The 19222-nt window shown below is 42.7% G+C and overlaps 1 protein-coding gene across 1 annotated transcript in view; it reads left to right on the top strand.

The window, feature by feature from the left end:
* Window positions 1–1286: 1286 nt before the first annotated feature.
* The window catches only part of ZNF268 (zinc finger protein 268), a 32011-nt gene continuing 14075 nt past the window's right edge, over window positions 1287–19222 (top strand). Inside the window, exons 1-2 of the mRNA XM_042961628.1 lie at window positions 1287–1362; window positions 1659–1740. Of these exons, the coding sequence (XP_042817562.1) occupies window positions 1708–1740 (33 nt within the window). The 5' untranslated portion in view covers window positions 1287–1362; window positions 1659–1707. The remainder of the gene's footprint in view (window positions 1363–1658; window positions 1741–19222) is intronic.

Below are 19222 nucleotides of genomic sequence, written 5' to 3'. Positions count from 1 at the left end.
ATTTTTTTTCCCCCAACATAAAGTTTGAGTTTTCAAGTGAATAGAAGACTTTTGGAAAACTTGTACTGCCACTGTGAATTTCACAGCTTCCCAATACTTAAGATCAATTATAATACTATTGAATAAGATTTTTCAAATTGTAAAACGAAACGTGTCAACATTGTGAAGATCTGCATAAATCAGTGGATATTTTCCAAGTGACCAATTTATGATGCTACAAAAGCATGAATGAAACTATCCATTCAAAGTGCAAGACAGACACATAGATTTTAACGTAATAGCGTGAAGGCACCAACGTGGTTTCAGACCGCACACCGCAACTAAGGTTTCCCTTGTTCAGCTTGTGCTATCCAAGGGTATCCGCAGTTATCTGATAAGCATATTAAAATAGCCTGTCCTTTTCCGGGCGCCTGGGTGGCTCAATCTGAGCATCGGACTCGACCCTGCCTCAGGTCATGATCTCACGGTGGCTGAGTTCGAGCCCCACATCGGGCTCTGCACTGGCTGTGTGGAGCCTGTTTAGGATCCGCCTCCCCCCCTTCAAAATAAACATTAAAAAAAAACCCAACCCTGTCCTTTTCCAACTGCATACCTGTGTGAGGCTGGATTTTCTTTAAATACTTCACAAAAACAAAAACAACACATGGAACAGATTGTGGAAGCAAACACGAGAATCCAGCTGTTTTCTATTTAGCTGGACATTTAAAAGATTTCTCGCAGGAGAAAAATGTAGAACAATGCCACAGCTCACTACTTTTTTTTAAAGGAATATTCATTAAAATGTCACGTTAACGTGTTACCATGAATTTTTGAGTTATTAAAGAAGAAACTTGGACTTTATAAGCATTTCGGAAACGCAGAGAACTGTGAACATTTTTACCTCAACTTACGCCACTCCCGCCTCTGTGCTGGTGCGGTGAGTTACTGTAAATCTCGGGGGTACTTACGGCTGCCAGCGCGCCCCGACTCCCCACCCGAGAACCCGAGCTTCTCGGCAGCAGCGCCCCCATCCGGCGGCCCTCGCGCGGAGCCCTCCCCGCGCCGCGGGGCCTCCTGCAGAGGCTGCTGGGAATTGTAGTTCGCTCTGCCCCGGGGTCGCGCTGACGCATTTCCGGTGCGTCCCTTACGGTCGCGGTTGGCTGGGCCCCGGCCCGAACAACCTTGTTTCGGGGTCTGTGTCAGTTTCCCTTTTCGGTGGTGATCGGAGCCGAAGTGGGCTGGCCTCGTCTTCCCCGGGGGCCGTGGCCGAAGCACTCGGGCGGCCGCCGCAGAGTCAGAAGGGAGGACAGAGCCAATCTGACTGCAGCTCCAGGAGGCGGAGGCAGCCAGTCTTCGCCGAGTCCCACGGCTGCTCGCGGAGGGGTTAGTGGAGCCGGACGCGCCCAGTCCCTTACGTTTCCAGGCAGCGGGACTGTGCAGACCAGTGTGACCCGGCCCCCTCCTGCCCGGACTCGGAACAGCCGTCCGATCGCGGCTGTGTTGGCAAGGGGCGCGTGGGAGGCGGGGAACCGCGTGGCTCCGCGGGGCAAGCAGCCTCGCCGGCGGGAAGGGCGGGTGCTGGGGCCTCGGACCCTCCTTCTTTGGGTGCAGGAGGGTCTCCCCTGCTTGAGGGTGGGAGGGGCGGGGAGACCCTTCACGATTCTTTTTCCTCCGGGCAGCCCTCGGGTCCTGCCACCACCCGCGGGACGCACAGAACTGACCGTGGGGATGGCCACCAGGGTCCGGACAGCTGCCATCTGGGTGAGTAGGGGTGTTTCTCTCCTTTCTGAAAAGCGCTCCCTGAACTCCGTCTTTAGCAGGGTGAGAGTTGGTCATGAGCTCCCTCTCCCCTCTCCTCTTCCAGGACGCTGGGCCTCCTTTAGAGGATGTTAGACTGTCCAGGAATACTTGGCCATTAGACTTTTTACAACTTTCAGTTTCCTTTCTGCCCATTTTGTATCCTGCGATTTGAGTTAAACAAAAGGTTATCATCTCTCGTCTCTTACATCCAAAGTATTTGAGCCTCATTTGAGAAATTCGGCACTCGTTTATTCTCTTATTCAACAGTTTTTATTGTCTTGTGTTTGTTGGACCCGGAGTCAGGTGCTAAGAGTGCAGAGATAAGTTGTTGTCCTGCTTTGTGAGAGCAGAGGTCTGGTGGGGCTGGTGGACAAGAGAACCTGGAGGCATAGTGACAAGTTAATAGGTACTCAAACAGGCTGCACAAGTGCATGGGGACACAGCAGAAGGTCAGTTTTGGAGGTGAAGGTACTCCAAGAAATGCTTCAGTGATTAATAAGAGATTCTTAACCGAGGTTTAAAAGGTGAATGTGAATAAGGGACTGAAGGTCAGCCTAGGAAAAGGAGGCAACATGCAACTTTGAGAGGCTTGAAATGACTTAGTATGTTGGTGAACTTTGATCACTTTAGGGTTGCTGAGGGTTTGCAGGTAGTGGTGAAATACAAAGAAATGAGGTCAGGGGCACCTGGGTGGCTCAGTGGTTAAGTGTCTAACTCTTGATTTCGGTTCAGGTCATGATCTCATGGTTGTGAGATCAGGCCCCGTGCTGGGCATGAAACCTGCCTAAGATTTTCACTCTCTCCCTCTGTCCCTCTCCTGCTCTCACGCATGTGTGCATGCTCTCTCTCTCTCTTTCTCTTTCCCTCTTCCCAAAAAAAAAAAAAAAAAAAAAAAAGAGGCCAGAGCCATAGGCAGGGACCAGATCATAGAGGGGTTTGAAGATCACCTTAAAAACTTGGATTTTATTCTCTTGGGGAGAGAGATTTTTTGGAGTGATTTCTCAAAGGACTTTGGGTTGGTGGGCAGTGGGCAGTGGGCAAGAGAAGACAAGGGTTTAAGTAAACTAGTAGTTTTGAGAAGAAAGATGGTAAAGAGGCAGAAGTGAGTCATGGGGATAGAAGGTATATCTCTATGCTAGAGTGTAGGGAATGTTCTCAGTGGTATTACAATAACGTGTGGTGACAGTGGCTATGCTTGTGGTGAGCACAGCATCACGCAGACCTGTCGAGTAACTGTTGTACACCTGAAAGTAATGCAGCGTTGTGTATCAACTCTACCTCAATAAGATAAATTAGTAAATAAGCAAGTTAGGAAAATATGTAGAAGAGACTAATTTAAACAGTGGGGGGGGGCAGGTAACTAGTTGGGTGCTGGTTGTGAGGGAGACAGGAGAGCCAGGGATGGCTGCTGGAATTCTGCTCTGGGGGCCTGGGTTGGGAGTGGTAGCGTTCCCTGAGTCAGCGAGGACTGTTGGAGTTGGTTTGGGGGCCGGGGGGCGGACTTTTCTGTTTTATATGGATTGGACAACCCCTTGTTGAGGGCAGGTGAGTCAGCGTGTGTCTCAGGAGAAAGATCCGGACAGGTTGCACTAGTTAGGTATGGCCACATTAGCTGAAAGAGAGTGGTCAGGATGAGGAGCAGACGAGGACAACGCCCAGGGGGTTGACGTGGGAAGGTAGCAGCGGAGGGGCTGGAGACTGGGAGGGAGCCCAGAAGAGATGAGAGAAAACAAGAGACCTGTGTTTTAGAGTTAAAAAAAAAACCCTCAACACTGGTCGTCTTGTGAGAGACGTCCCGGGGGGGGGGGGGGTCAAGTGACATTAGGTCATAAAAGTTTAAATTGGATTGAGTGTGATGGTAGTGGTGTGTGTTGCTGGTAATATTTCCAGAACAGAGTGTGAGTGTGTCTGCACGTTCAGCAGGGAAAGAAGGTAAGGGAACAGCAGGTGGCTGCAGAGACGGGAATGGGGACGGTGATGTAGAATTGAGGCAGTCGTGCCGCTGCAGTGGGAAGAGAGTGGGAAGAGAGTGGGAGCTTGGGGACAATCCAGTGAGATACCTTGGTACAAAATCAGTCTGAAAATACATAGGTGTCCTACTTATAAATACTTACCAATTTAGGAAATACAGTGAAAGAACATATCCTATTTACAATGGCAAAAGATGAAACTGCTACAAACCTAAAACATGTAGAGGACTTGTGTCTGAAAGCTTTCCAACATTGCTACTTAACATTTACACGGTGTTTACTATGTCCTAGGCGTGGGTCTAAGCACTTTACACACGCAAATCAGGCTCCCAGCTCTGAGTTCTTAACGTGACAGTATTCACCCTTTCAAGATAAAGAGCATCCTAATAGATAGAAACCATACACTTCGGTTTTCGAAATGTTTGCTCATTTTTTCATTCTCTGGGTATTTGCTGAGCACTCACTATGTTCCAGGCCCCCTGCAAGGTCCCAGCCATGTGCTGTTGAACGAGACTGACAGAATCCACGCTCTTGGGGAGTTTGTATTCTGGTGGAGGGAGGCAGATGACAAAGAAAACGGTGAAGAAACTACTCAAGTAAAGAGAAGATGTCAGAGTTGAGTTATACGTGGAATTAAAACTGGTAACGTCAAAGATTGGGTGACTGGAGAAGGCCCCGCTAAGGAGGTGACATTAAGTCAAGGTCTGAGTTCCAGGAGCAGGTCAGCCGTGGCAGGAGGATGGTCATGAGGTAGGAGAAGTCTTGTGCTTTTGTAACTTGGAAGGAAGGCCTGTGTGACTGGGGATGTGGGGGAAGGGAAGGGAGCAGACACAGAGCTGGGCAGAGTCCAGATCAGGCTGGTAAACTATCGTGTTACGAAAGGGGTCCACGTGACATAGGTGGGTTTTTCAAAGACCCTTCTTGCTGCTGAGTAAAGAACGGTTGCAGATGGGCAGGAGTAGACACAGTGGTAGGAAAGGGGTGGCCAGTTAGGTCACGGCAGAGGAGAGGTGGCGGAGGTTTTTTCTGGGAGGGTAGAGACGGAGAAACTGGACAGACTAGAGGCCGTTTGAAAGTAGAGCCCTCTTTTCTGAGAACCACCTGACGCTTTCATTTAGCCCGTTGACGTTTTTTCAGAATGCCTTATTTTCTTTAAGCAGTCCTGTATTTTTTGCCATTCCGACCGAATTTGGTAATCAGTGTTTACTACGTGTGAGACGTGGTGCTAGGTGTTGCGTAGCTACGATTTAATGCCTTTAGTTAGGAGCCAAGTTATACCCTTGGTCAGTGTCGACTCACGATTTGAACTCAGGTTGGTGGCTTTATCCCGTTTCCTTGGCCAGTGTCCTCTACTGCTTCAGGATGTAGGCTGGGAATTTCTCAGGACACAGATTCCAGCATTGTGAGCCCTGGCGGGAGTTACTATTTACCTATGAAGGGTTACTTCTCAGCTCCTCGGACCCCGAAGGTGGCAAAAGTGGGACCAGTGAAGTATGTAGCTGTGCCCTGGGCAGAGTGGGTGGGTGTGGCCCAGTCTCTGGGGAATGATTGAGAGAAACTGGGTTTCTTTCTTTCCTTTTTTTTTTTTTGAGAAGAACACTTCTTTTAATTATTTTACTTATTTTGAGTACATAATTGTGGGTGTCCAAATTAGACAATTTTTGGTACTTCCTTTACAGTAGAGCCACATTGTGGACCCTGCACTGTTTTCTGCCAGTAAACATAGCATGCCGGGTGCCTGTGACTGTGTTTCCCTGCACCCCCACTGCCTGGCACCTGCCTAGAGATAGTGCCTGCATATGAAACAGGGTGCAGATGAACTGGTATCATTGAGACAGCTGATTTCTTACAGGATTGAAGCAGAAGTGAGGGATCTTACTGTTACTGTGTTTCATTTTTCATTCCTTTACTACAACTACACCTGTTTTTCCTATTAAAGGGAATCCTCAGGAAGTACCTTAAAATCATCTTCTACCTCGATTCATATATCTTTTCAAAATAAAAATGTGTCAGACTGCATATCATATAGATAAAATATATATAGAATTGTAAATGGGCTAGTTTTCAAAGTAATAGACTCAATTTAATGTAAGATTGCTGTGCTCAGAACTCTAGAAAGTATACTTTCAAGGGACGCCTGGGTGGCTTGGTCAGTTAAGCATCCGACTTCGGCTCAGGTCATGATCTCACGGCCCGTGAGTTCGAGCCCCGCGTCGGGCTCTGTGCTGACAGCTCAGAGCCTGGAGCCTGTTTCGGATTCTGTGTCTCCCTCTCTCTCTGCCCCTCCCCTGTTCGTGCTCTGTCTCTCTCTGTCTCAAAAATAAATAAACGTTAAAAAAAAAAAAAAAAAGAAAGTATACCTTCAAAAGATCTATCTTTTGATCTTACTACAGTCTGGATCTTAGAGGCATTTTGTTTGTTCTGGTTTAGTATTTTACTTAAAATATTTATCACAGGGATGCCTGGGTGGCTCAGTTAGTCAGGCTTCTGACTTCAGCTCAGGTCATGACCTCATGGCTTGTGAGGATCAGGTAATGATCTCAAGGCACATGAGTTCGAGTCCTGCATCAGGCTCTGTGCTGATAGCTAGGATCCTGGAACGTGCTTCAGAGTCTGTGTCTCCCTCCCTCTCTCTCTCTCTCTCTCTCTTTTTTTTTTTTTATTTAAATATATTAAATTTATTGTCAAATTGGTTTCCATACAACACCCAAACTGGGTTTCTTTCTAAACATAGATGACCTCACTCAGGGATGGGCTAAAAGAGGAAAGTGTGTAATATGCAGGAGACCCTTCCCCTGACATATATCCTGGGCCCATATTCTGGGCGTCTTATGGGTATCAAGGTGATACTTAGTAACTAGAAGACTATTTGATGAGTATGAATTCAGAGCAAAAGGAGGTGAGCATCGGAAGTAACATTTCACTGAGGCCTTGGGAGCCTCTAGATCCCTGTTTCTTTCCTCTGAGGATGCTCAGCACTTACCGGCAGGTTTTGTTTTTTCACTCACTTTTGTTTGGCTCCTTTCTTCCACCGGCTCTCCCCCGCCCCCCCGCCCCTTTAAATATGTTATTACAAATTCGAATCCAGTGAGTCTCCATTCCTAGGGGCTTGGAAGGGTTTTCTATTTCTTTATCTCCAATAGGAGTTGACTTATTTATACCAGTGAACTTTGTCTCCGTGGTTCTCCAGGACCTCTGCTCCCGCGGACCCCTGTCGGCCACCATCACCGGCAAGACAGGCTAATGTTCGTAGTTTGTAGTGCAGCGAGTTGGGGATTCAAAAGTAATGTGAGCTGGAGCAGGGGAGGGAAGGGAATTCTGCCAGAAAGGCCTTTCTGAGAAAGGTTGGCTGGTGCCCCTGTGTATACTGTACCGTATGTCTTTAGCTTTCCCCAAACTGATCCTTTTGGGGAATTAAAGGTTAAAACGTGGCAGTGTTCGTTCACTAACTACCCTTACTAACAACCCTTACTAAACACCTGTTTATATTCCAGGTACTGATCTGGCATGAGGATATACAGGTCAGAGACAGCCCTGGCCCCAGAGATCACACGTCTTCCAGGAAGTTCAGAGAGGGAATAGAGTGCCGTGCGGGCAGCCATGGGATTGGAGCTGAGGCAGAAGGAGGCCCAGGCAGTGATGTTTGACAGCGTGTGCTCTCAAAGGATCTGTAGAATTGGCTATGTGAAAGGAGGGGACGGTACGGTTTCAGAGAAGGCCGCCTGTGCATGCAGGTGTTGGCAGCAGTAGGGAAAAGGGGAGTGGCAGGGACAGTCCTGGAGCTCAGGCGGAGGAAGACCCCAGTTGCTGTGTCCTTAGCTGTTAGGAGCTTGGAGGGGAGAAACGATTCAAGTTGGTGGCTAGTTTGAATTCCAGCCACCCCTCCTTAGCTGGCTGCGAGCAGCTCCTCGTCCTCTCCAGACAGCTCCAAAGTACATTTTCCTGATGCTTGAGCCTGTAACGATTGTGGAATCACCTTTATTTCTGGGAATTCTTTTTTGCCTTAAAGTCTGTTTTATGTCCATATGGCTGTTGGAGCACCTTTTGGTTGTTTGTTTTATCTTTTGTATCTTCATATTTTAGATGCGTTTTTTTAAAATTCACTGCTTGTTTTTAATCTGTCAATCTTTTTATTTTAACCGGAACACTTTATGATTAATGTAATTACTGATATGTTTGGGTTTAAATCTACCATTTTACTTGCTTTTTATTTGCTGTGCTTGATCTGGGTTTTTTAACTTTTTGTTTTTTCTTCTTCTGTCTTGCCTTTATTCTTTTCCCTCTTCACAGAGGTTTGGGAGTTATACATACAATTTATTGCTTTAAAATTAAAGAAAACACCTAATGGCTACTTTCTGGATAATTTCTTCTAATTTGTCTTTCACTTGACTAATTCATTCTAACCTGCTATTAAACATATTTTGGTCAGAGCTCCTGGGTGGCTCAGTCGGTTCAGTGTCCGACTTTGGCTCAGGTCATGATCTTGCAGTTCGTGGGTTTGAACCCCATGTCGGGCTCTGTGCTGACAGCCTGAAGCCTGCTTCAGATTCTGTGTCTCCCTCTCTCTCTGCCCCTCCCCCGACTCTCACTCTGTCTCACTCTCTGTCTCTCAAAAATAAATAAACATAAAAAAAATTTAAACACATTTTGGTTAATATATTTTTTCCATTTCTATTAACTCTTTTTCTTTTTCAGATATGCTTGCTAAATCGTCATCTAATTCCTGGCCAAATTGGAAAGTTTGCCTTTGTCTCCTTGAATATAATACGATGTTTGCTTTATAGTCAGTGTCCATTGATTCCAGTGTCCATTGGCTTTGATTGTTTCTTTCTGTTGTTTGTTGACTTTTGTTAGTTTTGTTTCTGTCATCTTGTTTTCTGAAAGTTTCATTATTTTGTGTGCTGGTCACTGTGCTTGAAAAATTCTTTTAAGGAAAAGGTTAAGGTGCAGGATGAAGGTACCTTACTCTAGATGTGCATATAGTTTTGCTTTCTTCCCATCTGCTTTTTTTTTTTTTTTTAAGTTTATTTTCAGAGAGAAAGTGCATACAAGCAGGGAAGGGGAAGAGAGAGCGGGACAGAGAGAATTCCAGGCAGCCTCCAGGCTCAGCATGGGAGCCTGATGCAGGGCTTGATCCCACAACCTCACACTATGAAGTCATGACCTGAGTCGATATCAAGATTTGGATGCTTAACTGACTGAGCCACCAGAGTACCCCCCCCCCCCCCCCCCCCCATCTGCTTTTGAGTACTGTCAAGGACAGCTGCTTCACTCTTGTCCTGAATTTGTAAGGAATGGCCAGGTACATGCTTAATTCTTTCCCAGGGTTCCCTCAGGAGTTGTATCATAGTTACCTGCGTTGCTGACTACAAGGCGTTTTTTGTTTGGTTTTCTTACTGTTAATTTGAGTATGATTAAGAAATTCAGAAATCTTAATATATTCAGTTAGTTTCAATCAGTTGCAGTCCTTATTCTTTTAGAGGGTTACATTGCCCCAGCTTTGGCCAGAGGAAGCCTCTTCAGCTTGGCCCTGAGCTCTTTTGAAATGACTCTGTTAGTCTGTTAGTCTGGCTTCCTCACTTTTGGGCCCAACAAGACATTCTAGGCTCATCTGATTATTTCCTGTCCCAGATCTGGAATCAACCTTTCCTCCTGGGAACCTGATACCTTTTGGTAGGTTAATATGCTCCGCGACCACAAGTGATCCTGGGTGTCATTGCTTCTAGGCTGTTTCACTAGGCAGACTTAGGAATCTTTGGAAAGGAAAAAAAGCATGGTTCGTATTGGTATTTCCAATTTAAATTAGAGTTTTCCCTTTTTAAAAATTGCCAATTACTCTCTCTTTGGTGGAAGTAACTCAAGTGTTCACTGAAAGAGAAATGGAGAAACCAAATTGTGTGTGTGTGTGTGTGTGTGTGTGTGCACGTGCTGATACAGATGCACATGGAATATGATTCAGCCTTAAAAAGAAAGGAGATTCTGACACCTGCTGCAACATGGATGAGCCTTGAGGATACTGTGTTTAGTGCAATAAGCCAGTCATGGAGGGACAAATATTACATGATTCTACTTATATGAGGTTCCCAGAGTGTCAAAATCAAACCGAATGTAGAGTGATGGTCGTCAGGGGCTGGGGGAGGGCGGAGGGGGGAGTTATGTTCAGAGGATACAGTTTCCGTTTTACAGATGAGAAGGGTTCTGGAGAGGAAGGTGGTAATGATTATGTAACGCTGTGAATGTACTTACTTCCATGGAACTGTACATTAAAAATGGTTAAGTTTTATGTTATGTGTATTTTACCACAATTAAAATTTTTTTTAAAAAGATGAACTTTGACTCTTAACCTTACACAGTACCAAAAAATGAATTCAAAATGGGAAATAGACTTACCTGTAAGAGCTAATGCTGTGCCACTTCCGGAAGAAAACACATAGGAAAATATTTATGACCTTGGGTTAGGCCATAGGTCTTAGCTATACCTGCATTACCACAGTCTACAAAAAAAGAGAAAACTATTATATAGAATGTGCTTTGAAGTTATAAATTGGACTGCTACATCAAAATAAAAAGCTTTTGCACTTCAAAGTCCCTTTTTTCAGCAAATGAAAAGACAAGTCACAGACTCTGAGATAATATCTGCAAATCATATGTCCAGTACAGGAGTGTATTCAGAATATGTAAACTCAGAATATATAAACTCAGTATGAAGACAATCCAATTTAAAAATGGGCAAAGGATTTGAGCAGACATTTCACCACAGAAGATACATAGATGGCAAATAAGGACATGAAAAGATGCTTACCATTATTAGTCGTTAGGGAAATAGAAATTTCATCGTGATGAGGGATCACTCTATACCCACTAGAATGGCTGTAGGCAGAAAGGCAGACAATGAAAGTTAGAGAAATTAGAACCTTTACAGACTGCTGGTGGGAATATAAAGTGGTACAGTCACTTTGAAAGGATTTTGGCAATTTCTTTAAAAAGTTAAATATAGGGGCTCCTAGCTGCCTCGGTCAGTAGAGCATCTGACGCTTGATCTCTGGGTCGTGAGTTCAAGCGCCACGTTGGGTGTAGATCCTACTTGAAATAAAAAAGTTAAAAATAAACGCTACCATATAACGCATCAGTTCATTTTCTAGGAATTTATCCAAGATAAAGGAAAAATTACGCAAAGACTCGTATGTGAATGTTCATGGCAGGATTATTCTTAGTAGCCTAAACTGTAATCTAAATGTTAACTGATGGATATATAGACAAAGTGGAATACTGTTCAGCAATAAAGGGGATGTACTATTGGCACATGCCATAACAAGAATAAACCTCAAAGGCATGATACTAAGTGAAACACGCCATGCACAATCTATAGCATGACCCCATTTATATGAAATGCCCAGAGAAAGCAGGGCAGCAGTTGCCTGGGGGTTGGTGAGAGTGCCCTGGCTTCAGTGCAGCACAATGAGTGTCTGAAACAACGTGAATTTAAACCTGGATGAGATGATTTTTGCAAAGCCATCAATTTAATAAAAACCATTGAAGTTAAATACTCTTCTTTTTATACAAGTTTTATTGTGGCATGATTTATAGACCATAAAATTCACTCAAAGTGTCCCATGCAGTCATTTTTAGTATTCGTAGTTGTACAAATATCACCGGTATCTAATTCCAGAACATTATCATCACTCTAAAAAGAAACTGTCCCCGTCTGCAGCCACTCTCCATTCCCTCTTTCCCCTTTTCCCTGGCAACCATGAATCTACTTTGTATTTTTATGAATTTACCAATTCTGGACATTTCATATAGTTCTACCATATGTGGCCTTTTATATCTGGCTTCTTTCTGTCAGCACGTTTTCAAGGTTACTTTGTGTTGGTTCCAGCACATCGGTAGTGATGTAGTGCTTAGCAGTGCCTGCGGCCCTCACCGGGGCCCCTGTGGTGAGCCTTCAGACATGTCCCTGACTGGAATCAGAGTTGTGGATAGACCAGCATTTGAAGTTCTATGATTGCAAGATGCATCTCAGCAACAGCCAGCAGGGAACTTTGAAAAAACAAGGTTTATAACTCACAAGTCCTGGAGGGTATATGGTATGCCACACAGCAAGGGCACGGGAAGGGAAAGCTTGAGCTCAGGCCTGGGGTTCTGCTTTTTGGGGGCTGAAGGTGGAGTGCCTGTGTTTTGCAGGTTCACTCTTTATTGGTGAATTTAAAATACAAGGGCGAAGGGGCACCTGGGTGGCTCAGTTGGTTGACTGTCCAACTTCAGTTCAGGTCATGATCTCGTGGTTTGTGAGTTTGGGCCCCGTGTCGGGCTCTGTGCTGACAGCTCGGAGCCTGGAGCCTGCTTCGGAGTCTGTGTCTCCCTCTTTCTCTGTCCCTTCCCTGTTTGTGCTCTCTTTCTCTGAAAAATAAATGTATTTTAAAAAATGAAATATAAAGGTGGGAATTAAAGCACAGAAAGGGTGCATGTACTCCTTCAAATCAGTATTTTGTATCCTTTGTGCAAATAACCTAGTAGTGCAATTGCTGGGTTGTAGGGTGGTTCTATTTTTAAGTTTTTGAGGAACCTCCACACTGTTTTCCAGAGTGGCTGCACCAGTTTGCATTCCCACCAACAGTGCAAGAGGGCTCCCCTTTTTCTACACCCTTACCAAATTCTGTTGTTTCCTGTGTGTGTTTTTAATGTTTACTTATTAATTTTGAGAGAGAGCAAGCACAAGCGGGGAGGGGCAGAGAGAGAGGGAGAGAGAATCACAAGCAGGCTTTGTGCTGTCAGTGCAGAGCCCGACTCAGGGCTTGAACTCATGAACTCTGAGATCATGACCTGAGCTGAGATTAAGAGTTGGATGCTTAACCGACTGAGCAACCCAGGCCCCCTCCGAATTATTCATTTTAGCCATTCTGACAGGTGTGAGGTGGTATCTCATTGTGGTTTTGATTTGTATTTCCCCGATGATGAGTGATGTGGAGCATTTTTTCCTGTGTCCGTTGGCCATATGGATGTCTTCTTTGGAAAATTGTTCATGTCTTCTGCCCATTTCTTTAAAAAAAATTTGTTAATGTTTATTTTTGAAAGAGAGAGAGAGCCAGTGAGCGTGAGCGTGAGTGGGGGAGGGCAGAGAGAAAGGGAGGCACAGAATTCAAAGCAGACTCCAGGCTCTGAGCTGTCAACACAATGTAGGGCCCAAACTCACGAACTGTGAGATCATGACCTGAGCTGAAGTCAGGCACTTAACTGACTGAGCCACCGAGGCACCCATTTCTTACCTGGATTATTTATTTTTTAGGTGTCAAGTTTGATAAATTCTTTATAGATTTTGGATATTAACCCTTTATCAGACATGTCATTTGCAAATATCTTCTCCCATTCCTTAGGTTGCCTTTTAGTTTTGCCAATTGTTTCCTTCATTGTGCAGAAGTTTTTTATCTTGATGATGTCCCAATAGTTCATTTTTGCTTTTGTTTTCCTTGCCTCCAGAGACAGATATAGTAAGAAGTTGCCATGGATGATGTCAAAGAGTTTGCTGCCTATGTTCTCATCTAGATGTTTGGTGGTTTCCTGTCACATTTAGGTCTCTCATGCATTTTGAATTTATTTTTGTGTCTGATGTAAGAAAGTGGTCCAGGCTCATTCTTCTGCATGTTGCTGTCCGGTTTTCCCAATGCCATTTGCTGAAGAGACTGTCTTTTTCCCATTGGATATTCTTTCTTTCTTTGCTTGCTTTTTGTTGCTTTATTGGCCATACATTTGTGGTTCCATTTCTGGGTTTTCTATTCTGTTCAGTTGATTTGAGTGTCTCCTCTTGTGCCAATACCATACTGTCTTGATGATCACCGCTTTGTAATACAGCTTGAAGTCTGGAATTGTGATGCCTATAGCTTTGTTTTTCTTTTTCAGGATTGCTTTGGCAATTTGGGGTCTTTTCTGGTTCCATACAAATTTTGGGATTGTTTGTTCTAGCTCTGTGAAAAATCCTGGTGGCATTTTGATAGGGATTGTGTTAAATGGGTAGATTGCTTTGGCTAATAGATATTTTAACAATATTTGTTCTAATCCACAAGCATGGAATGTTTTTCCATTTCTTTGTGTCATCTTCAATTTCTTTCATAAGCATTCTATAGTTTTCAGAGGACAGAATACACACACACACACACACACACACACACACACACACAATGGAATATTACTTAACAATCAAAAGGAATGAAATCTTGCCATTTTCAATGATGTGGATGGAGCTGGAGTGTATTATGCTAAGAGAAATAGTCAGAGAAAGACAAATACCATATGATTTCACTCATATGTGGAATTTAAGAAACATTATAGATGGGGGTGGGTGGCTCAGTCAGTTGAGCGTTTGACTCTTTATTTGGGCTCAGGTCGTGATCCCAGGGTCATGGGATGGAGCACTGCATGGGGCTCTATGGGTGGAGCCTGGTTAAGATCTCTCTCTCTCTCTCTCTCTCTCTCTCTCTCTCTCTCTCTCTCCCTCCCTCCCCTGCCCTCTCTCTCTCTCCCTTACTCACATGCTCGCTCTCTCTCTTTCTCTCTCGCTAAAAAAAGAAAAAGAAAAACATTACAGATGAACATAGAGGAAGGGAAAAAAAGAGGGAGGCAAACCATAGGAGACTCAACTATAGAGAACAAACTAAGGGTTGCTGGGGGTGGGGGTGGGCGGGGGATGGGTTAAATGGGTGATGAGTATTGAGGGCACTTCTTGTGACAAACACTGGGTGTTGTATGTTAGTGACGAATCACTAAATTCTACTTCTGAAACCCATATTACACTATATGTTAACCAACTAGAATTTCATTGAAAAATTGAAACAAAACAAAGCAAAGCAAAAAAAGCACAGAAAGGGAAAAGCAGGGTTATTCAAGCAAGTGGTTACGTAGGTCACTCGGGACTTTTGGAAATGGGAACTTCATTGAGAGGGCCTGTTTCTTTGCCTGTTTATATAGCCCACAATGCGTTTGTCCAAGATGAATGTCTTTGAAATGGATGCCTTGACAACGAAAAACTTACTGTCAGGCACTTACATTACAGTCAAGAAAGCCAGTTGTCAGACATTCTACTACAAAACTTCATCCTTGTGGTGGCATTTATCAGCACTTAGTTCCTTTTTATGGCAGAATAACTTTTGTATAGATACGCCACATTTTGTTTATCCATGCATCCATTGATGGACATTCGGGTTGTTACCGCTTTTTGACTATTACGACTGATCCTATTGGACTATTTATGACAACCTTCTGACTGTTATGGCCTTTGGGTCGTTTCCACTTTTTGACTGTCATGACAAACGCTCGCGTACAAGTGTTTTCATGGTCATATGCTTTTAACCTCCCGGGGCAGATACCTAGAAATGGAATTGCTGGGTAATACGGTAATTCTGTGTTTACCATTTTGAGGAACAAAGTGGTTGCTCCATTTTATGTTCTCAACAGCAAAGTACGAGGGCTTTTAAAAAACTTACTGTTGCGTAGCCAAATTAGGGAAGGAGCCCAAATGTCCATCCACTGACGAATGGAGAAAGAAGGTGTGGTTTATATACACGATGGAGTACTACGTGGCAATGAGAAAGAACGAAATGTGGCCCTTTGTAGCAACGTGGATGGAACTGGAGAGTGTGATGCTAAGTGAAATAAGCCACACAGAGAAAGACGGATCCCATATGGTTTCACTCTTACGTGGATCCTGAGAAACGTAACAGAAGACCATGGGGGAGGGGAAAGAAAAAAGTTAGAGAGGGAGGGAGCCAAACCATAAAAAAAAGACTCTTAAAAACTGAGAACAATCTGAGGGTTGATGGGGGGTGGGCGGGAGGGGAGGGCGGGTGATGGGTCCTGAGGAGGGCACCTTTTGGGATGAGCACTGGGTGTTGTATGGAAACCAATTTGACAATAAATTTCATATATTGAAAAAAAAACTTACTGTTGCATTTTTTGTCTTGTGCTAGATATCTTGTTTTTTTTTTAAATTTCATTAAGTTTTTAATTTTAATTCTGTAGTTAACATACAGTGTTATATTAGTTTTGGGTGTACGATGTAGTGATTGAACAATTCTGTACATTACTCAGTGCTCATCACAAGTGTACTCTTAATCCCCATCACCTAGTTCACTCATTCCCCACCCTCCACCCCCTCTGGTAACCATCAGTTCTCTATAGTTAAGAGTCTGTTTCTTGGTTCCTCTCTCTTTTTTTTCTTTGTTCTATTTCTTGAATCCTATGAGTGAAATCATATGGTATTTGTCTCTCTCTGTCTGACTTATTTTACTTAGCATAATACACTGTAGCTCCATCCATGTCATTGCAAATGGCAAGATCTTATTCTTTTTAATGGCTGAATAATATTCCAGCGTGTGTGTGTAGGTACCACAACTTCTTTAACCATTCATTATCAGTCAGTGGACACTTGGGCTGCTTCCATAATTTGGCTATTGTAGATAATGCTGCATAAGGGTGCATATGTCCTTTCAAATTAGTTTTTTTTGTATTCTTTGGGTAAATACTCATTAGTGCAATTACTGGATCATAGGGTAATTCTATTTTTCACTTTTTGAGGAAACTCCATACTGTTTTCCATTGTGGCTGAACAAGTTTGCATTCCCACTAACAGTCACGAAGGTTCCTTTTTGTCCACATCTTTGCGAACGCTTGTTGTTTCTTGTGTTGTTGATTTTAGCCATTCTGACAGATGTGAGGTGATATCTCATTGTAGTTTTGATGTGTATTTCTCGGATAATGAGTGATGTTGAGCATCTTTTCCTGTGTCTGTGGCCATCTGTATTCTTCTTGGGAGAAATGTCTGTTCATGTCTTCTGCCCATTTTGTAATTAGGTTATTTGTTTTTTGGGTGTTGAGTTGTATCAGTTCTTTATGTATTTTGGATACTAATTCTTTATCAGGTATGTCATTTTCAAGTATCTTCTCCCATTCCATAGGCTGTCTTTTAGTTTTGTTGTTTACTTCACTATGTAGGGGCTTTTTATTTTGATTTAGTCTTAATAGTTTATTTTTGTTTATATTTCCCTTGCTGCAGGAGGCATATTGAGAAAAATGTTGCAATGGCTGACATCAGAGGAATTACTGTGTGTTCTCTTCTAGGATTTTTACGGTTTCAGGTCTCACATTTAGGTCTTTAATCCATTTTGAGTTTATTTTTGTATATGGTGTAAGAAAGTGGTCCAGTTTCATTCTTTTGCATTCTTTGTCCAATTTTCCCAACGCCATTTGTTGAAGAGACTGTCTTTTTCCTACTGGATATTCTTTCCTGCTTTGTTGAAGATTAATTGATCATATAATTGTGAGTTTGTCTCTGGGCTTTCTGTCTTCTTCTGTTGATCTATGTGTTTATTTTTGTGCCAGTACCATACTGTTTTGATTAATACAGCTTTGTAGTATAACTTGAAATCTCGAATTATGATACCTCCAGATGTGTTTTTCTTTTCATGATTATTTTGGCTATTTGGAATATTTTGTGGTTTCATACAAATTTTAGGGTTGTTTGTTCTAGTTCTGTGAAACATGGTGTTGGTGTTTTGATAAGGACTACATTAAATCTGTAGATTACTTTGGGTAATATGGACATTTTAATAGTGTTTATTCTTCTAGTCTCTGAGCATGGGATATCTTTTCATTTGTTTGTATCATCTTCAATTTCTTTCTTTTCTTTCTTTCTTTCTTTCTTTCTTTCTTTCTTTCTTTCTTTCTTTCTTTCTTTCTTTTGAGAGACAGCAAGCATGAGCAGGGGAGAGGCACAGAGGGAGAGGGAGAAAGAGAGAGAAAGAGAGAGAGATGGGGGGGCTTGATCCCCCTACCCTGGGATCATGACCTAAGCCAAAATCAAGAGTTGGATGTTCAACTGACTGGGCCACCCAAGTACCCCTTCAATTTCTTTCCTCAGTGTTTTATAGTTTACAGGGTACAGGTCTTTTACCTCCTTCATTAAGTTTATTCCCAGGTATTTTATTATTTTGGGTGCATTTGTAAATGGGTTTGTTCTCTCAATTTCTCTTTCTGCTACTTCATTATTAGTGTATAAAGATGCAATGGATTTCTGTGCATTGATTTTGTAGCCTGCAGCCTTACTGAATTCATTTATCAGTTCTAGTAGTTTTTTTGTGGAGTCATTGGGGTTTCCTCTATATAGTATCATGTCATCTGCAAATAGTGAGTTTTACTTCTTCCTTACCAATTTGTATGCCTTTTGTTCCTTTTTCTTGTCTGATTGCTGTGGCTAGGACTTGGAGTACTATGTTGAATTAAAGTGGTGAGAGTGGACATCCTTGTCTTGTTCCTGATCTTAGGGGGAAAGTTTTCACCATTAAGTATGATGTTTCTGTGGGGTTTTTGTATATAGCCTTTTTTATGTTGCGGTATATTACCTCTAATCCTACTTTGTTAAGGGTTTTTATCATGAATGAGTTGTTGTACTTTGTGAAATGCTTTTTCTGCATCTATGAAATGATCATATGGTTTTTATTCTTTCTCTTGTTGTGATCTGTCATGTTGATTGATTTGTGAATATTGAACCACCCTTGCAACTCAGGAATTAATCTCCTTTGATTGTGGTGAATGATTTTTTTAATGTATTGTTGGACTCAGTTTGCTGTTATTTTGTTGACGATTTTTGCATCTATGTTCATCAAAGATAGTGGCCTGTAGTCTCCTTTTTTTGTAGTGTACTTATCTGGTTTTGGGATCAGGGTAATGCAGGCCTCGTAGGATAAATTTGGAGATTTTCCTTCCTCTTCTGTTTTTCGGAATAGTTTGAGAAGAATAGCTACTAACTCTCCTTTAAATGTTCAGTAGAACTTAACCTGTGAAGCCGTCTGGTCCCAGACTTTTGTCTGTTGGGAGTTTTTTGATTGGTGATTCAATTTCATTACTGGTGATCAGTCTGTTCAATTTTCTATTTGTTTCTTTTTCAGTTTGGGGAGGTTATATGTCTCTAGGGATTTATCTGTTTCTTCCAGGTTGTCCAATTTGTTGGCATATACCTTTTCATAATATTCTCATAATCCTTTGTATTTCTGTGGTGTTAGTTGTTATTTGTCTTCTTTTCTGGATTTGTTTATTTGAGTCTCTGTCTCTCCCCCAACCCCTTTCTGAAGAGTGTAGCTAAAGGTTTATCGATTTTGTTGATCTTTTCAGAGAACCAGTTCCTGGTTTCATTGATCTGTTCTTTTGTGTTCTTAGTTTTATTTCATTTATTTCTGATCTAATAATTCTTTCCTTCTACTGGTTTTGGGTTTTGTTTGTTCTTTTTCTAGTTCTTTGGGTACAAGGTCAGTTGTTTGAGATTTTTCTTGCTGCTTGCGGTAGACCTGTATTGCTATCAACTTCTGTCTTAGAACAGCTTTTGCTGTATCCCAAAGATTTTGGACCGTTGTGTTTTCATTTTCATTTTTCTCCGTGTATTTTTTAATTTTCTCTTTGGTTTCTTGGATGACCCATTCATTATTTTA

The sequence above is a fragment of the Panthera tigris genome, chromosome D3, assembly GCF_018350195.1.
Source record: "Panthera tigris isolate Pti1 chromosome D3, P.tigris_Pti1_mat1.1, whole genome shotgun sequence".
Classification (NCBI taxonomy): Eukaryota; Metazoa; Chordata; class Mammalia; order Carnivora; family Felidae; genus Panthera; species Panthera tigris.
The sequence above is the reverse complement of the archived record's forward strand: the minus strand, read 5'-3'. Positions and strand labels throughout refer to the sequence as shown.